Genomic DNA, 13956 nt, shown 5'->3' on the forward strand with positions numbered 1-13956 from the left:
CCTCAAGCCAGCAAGGATGTTTGCTCCCAGTGGCCGATGGAAACACAGGGAGCTTCTGCAGTGAGTTTGGCAGCCAAACTACGGGGGCAGAGCACTGCAAGAGTGTCTATACCCTGGGCCACTGTGGTGGTTTCCCTTGCTGCTGGTGAGTTGTATGCACTGTCTGAAAGGTCTTTCATGGATGGAGGTGGCTGTGAGCTGCCCTCTCCAGCTGTGACAGCTCTTCCCTGTCTTCTACAGCCAGAGGTAGCTGGGCTGTCATGTTCACAGCTGGACCTAGCCAAGTGTCTGCTTGACAGCACTTCAGCAAAGCCAAAGGAATTGCAGGGAGTCTGTTAAAAGTGCTTTAAAAAGCTGTTTATTATCACTGTGGAAAAGTGGAAAAAAAAAAAAAAGTAACATTGTATATAGAGAATGTCTTAGCAAATTATGACCAAGTCTTAAAAAAATAACAGTTGTCTCTGAATTTCAGTAAACAATGCTCTCGCTGCAAGCTGCAAATATGTAGCTCAGAAGCACTCTGTAAATAGTCCTGTAACACTACGAAGAAAGAAATGCAGCCTGAACTGCCGTGCCAACAAACCAGGAAATTCAGGTGCTCCCGGAGCAGCAACCAGTTTCCCCAGCTCCAGATTCCCAAAGCTGTGACACGATGTGTGAAACAGCCCTGCTGCCCTGGGTAAGTAAGTTTGGAGCAGGAAGCTGTGAAACCTCTTGCTTTTGCCAATGCCAACCTGGGCTCTGCTTAGAGTTGGAGGACCAGCCCCAATGAGCTCTCGCTGCTGGAAACCCTCTCTGAAATGAATGATTGCGACTGGCACCGTAATCCGTACAGAACTGTATCCTACACAGGGCTGGGCTTGATCCTGCCACTTGCTGGCTGTGTTTACCTCTTGCAGCCCAGTAAACGCTCATATCCCTGGAAACACTGGCCTGGATGCCTGGTTTGTAACAGATGGGCACGTAACAGAATTTGCAACAGGTTTAGGATGTTGTCAGGCTACGGATAGCTCACAGCACTGCTATGAACCAAAAAGGGGCAGCGGTGTCTGACTGGGAAAGCTTGGAGGGCGCCTGCAGGGATGCTTTGGACTGTTCGAGTGTATCAGAGAAATGAGGACAAGATCTGGAGTTTTTAACAGAGCAGTTAAAATGGGGAGCACACCTCCCTGCAGCAGAGGAAATGACACCCTGGGGCAGGGGAGCTTCTTGCACCGGTGTTGCCACACCTCTGTGAGGGCAGGCTGGCAGGACGTGAACACCATTTTGACAAGGTGCATGGGGGGGGGTGTGGTTTTGTTTTGTTTAAAGGCATTGAGAATTTTTTTTTTTAAAGGCCTTGTTTTGGCAAATATTTTTGCAGTTGAAATCCACCTCCTGTTTAACAGTGTGCCCTTTGGCTTCGGTAAACAAATGGGTCAGGTGCAGAAATCATTCAAGTTAGCTGACTTTCCTCTGGCACGGTCTGAAAGCCTCATCTGTCTGCCTGTCTATGAGAAATCAGTGCTGATATCGCAGCCAGGGAGGAAAACCTACTGAAAAATAATGAACACTTTTTTTTTTCCTTTTTTTTTCCAAACTGCTGGTTTTGTGAAAAGGCTTTATGAGTGTTTTAAAATGTGTCTGGGAGCTGAAGTAAGTAGACAGAGTTGGGGAGTAGGAAAGATCTGCTACCAAATGTGAAAAGGAGAGACCTGAAACTACAAAGAAAGCCTTTTTTCATGTTTTTCTTTTTGGGATTTGGGAATGGGGAAAGGTGGGGATTTGCTGGTTTGGCATTTTAATGGGAGATTCTTCTTTCAGCCTACCATGGTTTTGTAGGCTAGTCAGTAACTCAATGCTTCTGTGTGCTTACATGTTGCTGAGAGAAGGGATTTCAACTCAATGCAATTGATTTGCAGTTGTCCTCTCTCCCCACTGAAGCTAGGCAACTTAATATTGGTGTATTGCCACCAGCACAGTGTCTAGGCCAAGAGCCAAGGCAGTGAACAGCCTGCTAATTAATTTTTCACATTTATCTCCAGACCCCCCCAGAATAAACACTGTGATAACAGGAGGTGGCAGTTTCTATGCAGGCCTCAGGAAATTTTAAGCAAAGGTGCTTTACTGCCAGTATTATGATTTTACAGTGATGGGAGTGAGGGCTTCTGATTGTATAAAAGTAAATGTATTGGCTTCAGTGTGGAAAAAAGATTACTGAAAGTAATCTATGCCCGAGGTATTCATTTCTCCATAAATGCAGTGCCTACAACTCCACCTTTAGTTGGGGGGAAATGAGGACCTAATTTCTAGGCAGGAGAAAAGTATTCATGTTGAAAGCAACAGTATCACACAGCTATTATAGATGGTTTGTGTTTCCAGTAAGGCTATGCGTGCTCATTCTTCAGTTATGAGGAATATAATACTGTGAGCTTATGGAGTTTGTGCATCTTGCACCCTTTCTTGCACATACATATATTTATATATATAAATATAAGTTAGAGATTATTTACATCACTGTACAGAATAAACCTAAACTCACTTATCAAAATGCATACACCTGCCAGTGGATTTGGTCTGGTAACACTTTGCATTTCATCTTCAAAGCACCATACAAACATTAATTATTTACCAAGGCAACTTCCCACTCATCAAAAGGATTAACAATAACAGGCAGGGTAAGAGATGGAGCTGAGGGAGTGCAGCATGTTCTTAAAAAGGCAGCTTATCATATATCTCTCTCCCGCCATGAGCACTGCATATTTAGGCCTTTATAAACTTTGCAGTCCAAGTGAAGGAGTAACCTTTGTAACATGAAGCTTGTCAAAATGGGAAAGTCCTCATTCAAAAGCAAATGATCCGTTCTTCATTTTCAAAAGCTTTGGCCTCTTCTTGGCTTATCAGGTTCCCATTCAAACTATTGGAGGGGGAAAAAAGGGGATATGAAAGTAAGGTAGTGACTGCTTCCCAGCTTCTGTTTTTCCAAGGTTTTGGAGCAGAGATCAAAGCTTTCCAATCCCATGTGAACTACATGCTTCCCAAGTGTGCAACTTGGGAACAAGCCTGAAAGGAGCAGGCTACAGCACTGTTGTTTCCACTGCACATACAATGAGCAAGCCTACTTCTTTAGAAACAAAAACTGAACTAAAACCTAAACTTGATTAAAATCATTTCCCTAACTGTGCTGGATACCCAGCTGCCTGCACTTCAGCATGCAGCAGGCTTTGAGTGTGTCTGAAAGCCGATGGTTGACCTCTGTGTGTTCATTTTCAGAGGTCTTGGCCATACACAACTGGGGTGCAAAAACCTTGCGCTGCCTGGAGCTAAATGTTAGGTTGATGGGATCATTATGAAAAGCAGCATATAGCAGACAAAGTTTCTTAAAATGTAATGGGCTAGTTTAAAGAAATTTAAACTGTCTTCAGAGCATTTTGTGTCTTCCACGGCAACAAGGGAGAAAAACTGTGTTAAGTACTCAGGTGTTATTAATATGAAATGACTTAAGGCAAAGTTTTCAAGTCTGGCTAAATAAAGCTAATCTACACTGATATTTACAGCCCTAAATACAAGCAGCCCAATAAATGCAGCTTTCAGAAATGCTGAATACTATTAAACCATTTAGATTTATGAAGTTATTAGGGTTAATAAACACCTCTGAAAATCTGGCCAAGAAGAATCAAAGGACAGATTTGGGCTTGAACGCTCAGAGTGACTTGAGCGGGGATATATGCCTCCTGTACAGGGGACAGCAGACAGTGGCCTTTGAAAAAAAACATCTCTTCCACATCTCCAGGGAACACAGTAGTCAGACAGTGAGTCACCATCTTTCTAAGCAAGAATTCAGTGTCCTTTCACTAAAACAAATATATTTAAAAAAAAACAAATTTCAAGTTCTATAAAATGGAAGCAGCAGTTGTATTGACTCCTGTGCTCCCTGAGGTGAGGGAAGGAATGTGGTATTTGGCTCTGTACCGCATAACGCACGTGCATGACTATGTGATGCCTACCTAATCTAAAACAAGCAAATCTTACAAAAAGCTAATCTTCTTGTAGCTTAGCACTTTTAGTGTCTTTGGAGCATTGCCCAAAGAAAATCCAAGCCCAAATTCTATGAACCAAATTAGTAATGTTAATTAAAAGTAACCATCTCCTATTTGTTGGGATTTAGCTCCTTAGAAGCATGAACATGTTCAGAAATTTGAAAATAAATCAGGACAAGCAAAACTTGGTCTATAAAATTAGGCCTCAATTCTGCAAACACATATGTTCTGCAAGTTACACAGTGGTACAGACGGATGTGAATTAACAAAACTGCCTGACATTCATAACAGACAGGGAAGTGTTTTAATGACAGAGGCTTTTTAGCTGTTTGAAACCCACAGCTGAACTACAACCCCTGCCTCACATAAACTTGTTCTGATTTTTTTTTATGCCGGAAAGTAATAATGCCACAAGCATTTTAAAGGGAAAGAAAGTTTACAAAGTGAGCCTCTGAGGAGGGGATCCTTACCAGACTTCTTTAATGGCTGTGTTCTCCTTGAGCGCTTCGCTGAGGTACTTCACCCCTTTGGCTGTAATTTGATTCTGGATAAGCCTAAAAAGAAAGCACTTCATGTCAAACTAACATGCTGGATCTTATTTACAGCATCGCCTTCATTGCATACTCAGTACACACATGACCTAAGTTCAGCTTGACATCTAGGAGCAAAGCAGCCTGTTTGTCACGAGAAGATGGTTCTGATTTCTGTCTATGAGGATGGTACACAGTATTGGTCAAATGCCCCACAGATGCACTTTCACAAACAGAGCCTGGAGTATCAGCCTCTTCCTTGCAAGCTCCCATGTGGTTACATTCCAGAGATACTCATCTTAGCTGACTTATACTGACTTATATAGCTTAGACTGATATAGCTGACAAATTTCTGCTTACTGAGAAGAGGAGTAGCATTTCTAAGTGATCTAGAGAAAACTCTGAGTACAGAACCTGTGCAGGCCTACTGTTTTAGCAATTATGATTCAGGGGCTGCCAAATCCTCCTGTCTTGTTTATCAGACCAGCAAGATCTTTGAAAAATAATGTATTTAATTTAGCTCTGTTACGAGCAGGTGCAAGTCCTCATGAAGCTAATCTGGCAGCTACAAAGTACACCTGATCTGAGCTTAGAGAAAAAAAGATACAGAAGATCCTCAAGTAGCACAACTGAAGAAGCAGTAGGTAATTCATATTAACTACTGTAGAACATCTCCCTAACTAAAAAAAAAGATCAATCCCTCATCTACATGACTATAAAAATACTCATCAGCCTACTTTAATTCAGTATTTACCTTGCAGTCTATCATGGTGTGTCTCATATCTTTCCTATTCCATGTGACTAGCTGAGTGAATCCCATAGGATTCAGGATGTGGCCTAAAATTGGAATTAACTGAATGATCCCTTATGAAGGGAGGGAAGGAAGGAAGCAAGGAGACATTCCCATTAAAGGATTTTCTGCATTTGGTAAACAAATCAAAATGCAAAGGGACCCAGTGAGCTCTTTCACCTACTGGAAGAATATCTGGCTCTGCCTCAAGAGCAAATATCTATACAGATCATCACTTTTTGAAGATACCCACTGGTATAAGCAAGAAAAGAGAATATAAATTTGTCTACTACCAGAAACCCTTGGGCAATACTGAGCCACTATAAAGACATGTATGTAGGGTGCTATGTCTGCTTTGGATGGGGAAAGATTTATTATGGGCTCAGGCCAAATTGTCCAGTGAATCATTCCTGCAGCTGTGCACAAAAAAGTCAAGGCTCCCACTGTATATTTTCAGGGTGATGGGCACCAGAGCATCTATTGCTTTCAAAAGAGGCTACAAGTTCTCAGCACCTCTGACAACCAGCATGCTTCCTAAGGGACATGAACCACACAGTGAATGCTAATGTGTGGTTAGCAAAGACTTTGTATATGGTCTGTAAAGGGACTCTGTTTTTTATGTTGCCTGATCATTTGGAATGAATGGACAGACAGTTGTTTCACAGCCCGCATCTGCCCAGCCCTGTCAACAGACAAACTCTTGTGAACCTGGATTAGAACAGCCAGAGCTGCCTTTTCTTAAAAGTTTAACAAGTCCCTTTGTGAATGCTAGAAATAATAAGGTCTGATTTCCTGGGGATTGTGTCATCTAGCTGAGTGTCCTGCATGAGTGAAAGTGCTAGCTCTGGAAGAAAACTTCCTGCAAATGGGACAGGTATGTAAGCACCCATCACGTGTAGGTTCTTGGTTGCGTAGTAAGAGTTGAGCTTGCTACTTTGATGGTATGATAATAAGTAGTAAGAGTGATAAAAAGGTTATTCTATTCTAGCTGGTTGCTTGTATTTTTGAAAAGCATATCTTTGAGGCCAGTACTGTTCTGCTAAAGGTGGATGAAATCAGCTAGCAGTTCAAATGTTACATACAAACGACTTAAAACTCTTCCCTGTATGAAAGCAGATTCAAAATGCTAGACAGCAGCTTTATTAACTTTCCACTTGAACTGTCTATAACCAGTCAGCTGCATCCAGAGCATGCACAGAAAGCTTACTGTGACCTACACAGACTTGGAAGATGAAGTTTTAATGCAGCGACTGCCAAAGAGCCTTGTGCCTCTGTGGAATGTAACTCACCATAAATGCACCAGTTTCTTGTTGACTTTCAGCATCTCTGCAAAACTCATTGCTGCCTCATCATCCAAGTCATTTTTAGTCAACCTAAGTGAGAGAGAATATGTTCACTTAGGATGTTATCATTATTTTACAGCTCCATGTTTTTCCAGCTTGTCCATGACTTGACTTAACTTTCAATAGCCAAAAAGGGATGTGCTGTTTCTGCCCTGAGCAATTTCTAAAGGCTGGACACAAAAAGGCACTAAAGAGAAGCCCTGGAGGTAAGAGAAACAAGAATACTGAATCTTTACTTCTCAGAGCAGTGATGTAATGATGCTTTCTCACAATGTTAAGGTGACTAAAAGGTGGATGAAATGTGGTGGAAAAAGTGTTCAATGGTAGAGACAGCACTGAAGAGGTGGGAAAACTGTGAGGACAAAGAACTTGATTTCACATGATGGAAGTGAGAGAAGATGGGGAACACAAAGTGTAGGGAATAGAAAGAAGCATGAACCAGAAATGCAGGTAGGGCTGCACAAGGGGAACTGAGAAGTCCAAACTCAGTACTGTGCAAGACAAAAGCAGAGTCAGATGGATTAAATCATTGCTTTCAGCCAACTGTCTGCAGAGGCACTAAGAGACCCCCTGCCCCCTTCAGACTAAAATCAGCCAATCTTTCCAAAGTTATGAGGGATATGCAGAACCCAATATGCACATTCTTCTGGTTGCCACAGGAAAGTAGGTTCAAAATGAAAGACAGGGCTCTGTCAAGGGGTCTATGAACAGCACTGAGGAGTGTAAGCTATCATCAGGAGTCATAAATTCCCTCTCCAGACCTCTGCACCCTCACTGGACACAGGCTTAAGGTCTGCAGCTGTAAAGTTTGTAAGCCACTGCGTGAAGTGCATGGTCTGCTCCCCGTCAATACTGGAGCACACCAAAGCTATAACTGGCTGCACCTGAACACACTCAGTGCAGATGGTAGGGTATCCTATAGCAGCATAACAAGGCCTGTAGGAATGTAAGGAGTCCACATTACAGGCGCACCTTCCCACAGCATCGCTAGCAAATGTATCTATGATCCTACAAGCAGGAAAGCTATCAGCTTTGCAGGCTGAGAGTCTGCTCACCTCTTGCTCCTCTCTTGAGAGAGATGAAGCTCCCTGGTACCTTTGTCTTTCCAGCATGTGGGGCCATCCCGGGTCTGCCCAACTCCTGACCCATGAGGAGAGAAATAAATTAAGAGCACCTTCTCCTCCTCTTCCCTCTGGGGACCCACTGGTTACTGCCTTTTCTAATTTCACCCTCTTTCTTCCTGATGCAGTCAAAGTGGAAATCTCCCCAGCAAGTCCTCTGCTTGTTTCCCTTCAGAAAGAATCAGGTACTTCTCGATCTCCTCAGCAAAATGAAGGAGTGGTTATAGCACAGTGACTGACTGCCAAGTGACTGCAGAAGGGGTGGCACACGCTTTGCTGTACAGAGTCTCCAAGGACTCTGGGAAGGGGCAGGGTGCTGGTTTACACTGAAATCTGTGCCGCTGCATTACTTATGACGGCACTGAGTTAAAGCTTCCAGCTTTCATGTTACAGTCTCTTTCTTTTGGGCTGGGAGGTGGGGATGTGTCCTAAAGGACATGTGCTGCTGGTCTATTAGTCATGTCCACATTCTTCCAAAGGGATCTATCTTGTACCTTGCTGGTAGTAAAAGCATAGGAAATGGGGGGAAGGAGAGAAGGAGGAGGGGAGAGGAGGATGACATGGGTTTAGAGGAAGTAAAATTAGGCTCCTCCTTTAGAGGAGGAAAAGAAGTAGGAGGTCACAATACCGATTACCAGAATATTCTCACAGAGTTGTTGTGCTGCATAGCTTCAGCAATACTTTTGCCTCCCTCTGTCGTGATGCCATTGAATGCGAGACTGTGAAGTAAACAGCAAATAGGAAATTGTAAGAAATAGCCAGCATGACTTGGTCCTTCCGTTGTTTCAAATACTAATGAATATCCGGGATGATCTCTACCACAGTTGTATGGGTCAGCATTTGGGTGTTTCAAAGGTTCACACACTTCACAAACTGATTAAGTCCTTATGATTTTTACAAGTGAGAACAGTTCATAGGCTGCAGCCTGAGTCTATCATACAGGCTGTAAGGTTTGCCATCAATGAGTTGTACTCATGAGACTGAAAGCAGAGTTGCCGCCAGTGATTTGGAAAGTTGTGGCTTTTAATGAGAGGGAGTTGTGTTCATCAGTATACATGTTTGTACATGCATTTATCATCCCAACTCCCCATACAAACTGAGCACTTTGTCCTTCAGGTGGGGTGTTCAGACTCCTAAATACCTCACTCATCTTCCAGCCACAACACCTGCTGTTATATATGGGGAGACGAGCTTGTAAATGCATGCTTTCCATTGCAAACCACAAACATTTCCTAGTCTGCCCTTCATTCTTTGAATAGACAGTGGCAAAAACATCCAGTTACAGTTATGCTCCAGGCTTTGAGAGTTCAAAAAGCAGTTTCCCCTTTAGAAGCCAGGCCAGAGCCTGAAAATAGTTCAAGGCCTCAAAAAAAGCAGAAAGGGGAGATCAAGTAGGGCAAAGGCTTGTCTAACTATGGCACAAGTATGTGTTAGCACAAGTCTCTGCTAACTTCAGCAGAAACTAGAGATCCTCTGTCCCTCGTGATTGGGCCTAAAAATGGCAAACATACTAAAATAAACTGACACAGCAGTGACTATCTTCCCTTAATCTTTGCATAAAGCTACCACTGGTGCAAACTATGCATTCAAATCATGAAGCAAGATTAAGCAGCAGAAGATAAGGAGTGAACTCAAGTGCAAGGACACCGCAGAGCAGAAGAAGATTCACCCTGCACAGGCACCAGCAAAATCTGGCTCTAGCTAGCACAGTTACCCCTCCTTATTTTTACAAATACATTCATCAGTATGTTTGCTGCAGGCTGAGAATCCCAGGCATAACCCAGCTCTGATTCAGGTCCTAACTGTTTTCTTTCAGGTCTGATGCATCTAGCTGGCAATTAGGGGAAGATGACTATTTCAGATAGCTTTTAAATTTTAACAAATCTAGGTCACTGCACCTGTTCACCTTTTAATTTTTTAAGCCCAGCTATCTGCTCACAGAAAGGAAGACATGGTACCAGCTCTGAAATCCATGGATCTGAAGCAGCAGCAATAAGCTCTCCAGAGATTCCCAAACTCCCTAAATACCGTATTTCTAAAGAAACTAGTGCCATGTGCCACCTTGTGGGGAAACCAAGGAGCCTTGTCTGCTCCCTCACCACGGGGTCCAGTGGAACCGGGAGACAAAATGCAAGGACCACCACGAACTCAGTGCTCCAGCTGTGTGAAGAGACTCCAAAACAGCAACAGCAGCCAGAACACACATCTTTAAATCCCTAGGCAGGACTGGAAAAACTGGCAAGAGATGGTTTGTTTTACACTACTGGTTTCTCCCTGTGCTGTGCTGCCAACTTCACCCATTCTAGGGCTTTCAGAAGACTATTTTGAGAATTACTGAACTCCAATGCCAACCATGTCTCATTACCATTGAATTTATGGCATAGTAGCTCCACTGGAATAGAGGAAGAGCCAGAATTTAAGAACACCCCAGTCCCTACCTAAACAGCTTATCAGCTATGTATTACTCTGGTAAAAAAAATGCTGCACCTTCACTGTTTTGTTAACACTGAGCCCAGTGGGGGCCTGATTCTGTGACAAGTTGTGCGTCCTTCTGCTAATTCTCCCACAACACAATGGCACCCACTGACCATGCGCTCTCACTAATGCCACCAACTCTGGCAGTGCAGCATGAGGAGAGGGAGTGCAGGACAGAAGAAGGGATGTCAGATTTGCACTATTTTTAACTTGCTTTACAACTGCGCGGGTTTTCAAAGCAAACAATCTGGCCTCTTGCTTGCAGCAGAAGTGTGTTAGTTACAGAGCAAAGGCTGCGATACCAGCAGGTGTGCCAAGCTAACCCCCGTTGGAAGGGGTCATCACTTCAGAGCGTGTGCTGCCTAGCTCAGCTGGTGGTTTACCTCACGTTTGTTAAGCTGGGGTGGTTCCTCAGCGCCTCTGCAAATGCCTTCGCTCCTTCGTCTCCAACTCGATTACCCCACATCCTGGTGAAGAGAGGAAACCAGGAGGTATCAGGTGTGGTGCCCTACTGCCCCTCAGCATTGCATTCCCTAATTTTTCTCTTCCCTCCCCTCCCTCTCATTACTGCATAGGCTTTCAGGCCTGCGAGAAATTTGGCACTTGCCATCCCCCCTGAGCCACACATGTTCCAGTGCTTGCACACCGCAGGCACGATCAGCCTCTGCTGACTCACCAGCACCCTATGGCCCCGGTGCTCAAGGAGCTCGAGGAGACAGCCTGCTGCACTGGGAGCACTGGGATCACTTTGCTCTGCAGGGCAAATCCTCCACAGCCCTATCCCCTTACGGGGTAAAGGATTCTTGACCAGCACTGTGGTCCTGCGCAGAGAGCTGCTGTGAGAATATACATGGACCGAAACCCTATCATTGGCCTGCTCAGCATTTCCTCCACATACCCCTGCAGCAGCTTTCCTGTTACTTGCTGGGCATGGACTGGCCTTCACAGTGCAAGCTATGGGTCTGGCGAATGACTCCCCAGGTGCACGATTGCACGAGGACCCATACCCAAGCAGGCGGCTTCCTGAAGTGAAGTGCTCTGTAAGCTCCCACCTCCTTCACAATACTCAGGTAAAATGGTTACAGTTCCTTCAGGATTATACCCAAGTGCTATCTTCTCCCCTACCAGCTGCCAAGAAAGAGATCCAAATCTCACAGGGACTCTATGACCCTGTGACTCTTCTGTGCATTTGTAAGAACAGCATTTCTAATGGGAAAGCAACCCTTGCTAACACAAAGTGCTAGAAGAAGGTAACGTAAAAGCTGCAGACAGAGATTTGACCAACATTAATAAGAGTACCTGGTCAAATCCTTTCTGCTCAGATGAACGGCTTTGAAAATTCACCCTGTACTAAGAGGCTTGAAAGGGCCTTTACTGAGGTATAATTTACTTTTTTATATATAAACAGAGATCATGTCTTGATGACTCAGAGCCACATTCAGCTCGGTGGGTAATTAGTTGGAAGCTGTTTTAAAATCAGTTGAGCTTTGTGGTATCTAAACATCCATTTCCAGTAAGTTCCCCAGAACTTCCTTGTCCTTCAGACCCAACACAGTTTGTTAGATAAAAACTGAACATTATCTGTTTAAACATTTCTATCCAAGCTATCCTAAACCCATTTGGAATGATTATTTTCTCCAAAGGAGAAAACAGAAGTTCTTCATGGAAATTACAGCATGTATAAAGGAAGAGCAGACCCAACTGTATGACAATGGAAGTTTGCATGCTGTTGACAATACTTGTGAAATGCTGTAGAACAAAAAATTTAAAGGCCAGAAATCTGATTGTTCACATCTGATTCTGACATTGAAGAGTTATTGGGATATTTGCAATGGCCAAACAGAGGTTTTAATTACATGTATTCAAATATTAGATTCTGAGAAGAATGTTCTCATGTATAGCAGAAAGAGAAACTGGGATTTGCCAGAGGAAAAAAACAATCATCAGACTGTCAAGTTTATCATCTCTCCTAAGAAAGGGGGCAGGGTTTAAAGGTTTAGAGGACATTAAGAACTCTCTCAAACAACTTTGCCACCAGACTTTGCAGTCTGATATAGACTGGAGAGAAGGATAATGGAAATTCCTTCTTACTTTCACAGCTCTCATCAGAACTTGATGTAGGAGATTTGGCAATCTTAACCTTCACAATGAATAACTAGGTACATTGCAAATAGTCATAAAAATCACTCCGACTTTTAAAAATATCTTTAAAATGGCTGTGTTGTTGTAAGGAAAAGAGCTGTCTTTACATTCTGTCTTCTTGTCAATTTGTCTCACCTTTAAGGTTCTGTCAGAACACGAAAAAAATTCACAGGGTGAACTGGAGAAGAAAAACAGTAAAACAGCCCTAGTTTTCCCTCTGAGTAAAAAATGTGGCTGTGCTTCTGCAACAGTTTGTTCTATTGCCCCTGGGAGAAGGAAGGAATGGGAAGGGGAAGGAAGATAAGAATGAAAGTAGTAGTCCTAAAGGATCTGCAGATGCCTTGCCAAAACCAAGCCCTGAGCTCTGCCCCTTAGCACTGAACTTACCCAATTTCAAACATCGTCTTGCTCTTCTGTATGGCCTGGGCAAGGCACTTCCCTCCTTCACTAGTTATCTTGTTTGCTCCTATTCTGCATAAAATATATGAATCGATGAGGTACATCACTTATAACAGTACAATTATTAGAACACTAGCTCAGAAAATGATGAAAGTATTTAAGGCCAGTTAACTCTGGAGGCTAGTTACAGTTATCCAAGATTAACCTAGAATACAAAATGTTGCAGGCATCTGACCTTTTATGCTGCCTTTTATGCATTTTGTGTGGAGTCTGCTTTCATGCATGTTAGCCCTCCAAATCAGAAGTATTACTGTAGAGTCTCGTTTTTGGTTCACAGTATGTCAGAAATGAGCCTTAGGAATTGATCCTCAAGACAAGGAACCCTGCCTAGTTTATAATATCACCAGCCACTACAGGGTACATGAATTACATATGGCATATTTCATGATGCCACAGGGAACAGAACATTTCTTGGCAGTGTGGCTCCAGAGGAGATTGCATCTGATAAGCACAGACTGTAATAATTTCAAGTCTCTCTGTTCAACGCATAGGCTATAGGTGGTGACATCGTTCAATGCAGTGATGTCTCCAGCTGGCACTGTATAGAAGAACACCTTCTCTTTTTTTGGCCTGTGTGGGGATATCAAATGACTAGAGTTCAAGAAAGGGATAAGTCTCAATTGCATTTGCATTAATGTAAAGAACAAACCAAAACCAACCCCCACAGTCAACCCACTACCTTTACATAAATCAAAACTGGCTTGTCTGACTGACTACACACACATGCACAGGCACTTTGTCTCAAAATAATCTCGGGGCTTAATATGTAACCTGAAAGTAACCATCCTCCAACAGGCTTTTTTGTGAAAGTTAGAAGACATTAAATAATGCACCAATACTGTGTCAAACAGTTAAAGAGTCACCAGAGTCCTCTTGGGTTTCAAAACTCTGTATAAATATTTCAAGTGGGAAGGATGTGGCTAGTGTGGGGTTTCAGAGCAAGTTAGCAGTGAAACAAAGACCAGAACCCCAAAGTCCCTGGCTGCTGGTGCTGCATTCACACCAGCAGTTGACATTGCTGCAGTTACCTCTATTTTCTGCTATGGTCATAATTAAACCATTGGTTAATGATCTACC

General features: G+C 43.2%; 1 protein-coding gene across 3 annotated transcripts in view; it reads right to left on the reverse strand.

Moving 5' to 3' along the window:
* Nucleotides 1-348: 348 nt before the first annotated feature.
* Nucleotides 349-13956, reverse strand: part of NOD1 (nucleotide binding oligomerization domain containing 1) — a 30464-nt gene continuing 16856 nt past the window's right edge. Inside the window, exons 7-12 of one of the 3 annotated variants that reach the window (XM_067291430.1) lie at nucleotides 12808-12891; nucleotides 10662-10745; nucleotides 8439-8522; nucleotides 6629-6712; nucleotides 4490-4573; nucleotides 349-2896 (exon numbers count right to left, since the gene is read on the reverse strand). In XM_067291430.1, the coding sequence (XP_067147531.1) occupies nucleotides 2824-2896; nucleotides 4490-4573; nucleotides 6629-6712; nucleotides 8439-8522; nucleotides 10662-10745; nucleotides 12808-12891 (493 nt within the window). In that variant the 3' untranslated portion in view covers nucleotides 349-2823. Of the gene's footprint in view, nucleotides 2897-4489; nucleotides 4574-6628; nucleotides 6713-8438; nucleotides 8523-10661; nucleotides 10746-12807; nucleotides 12892-13956 lie in introns of those variants that run through there. The other 2 variants (XM_067291431.1, XM_067291432.1) reach the window with 2 other exon arrangements.

The sequence above is a fragment of the Apteryx mantelli genome, chromosome 2 (genome assembly GCF_036417845.1).
Source record: "Apteryx mantelli isolate bAptMan1 chromosome 2, bAptMan1.hap1, whole genome shotgun sequence".
NCBI classification, from domain to species: Eukaryota; Metazoa; Chordata; class Aves; order Apterygiformes; family Apterygidae; genus Apteryx; species Apteryx mantelli.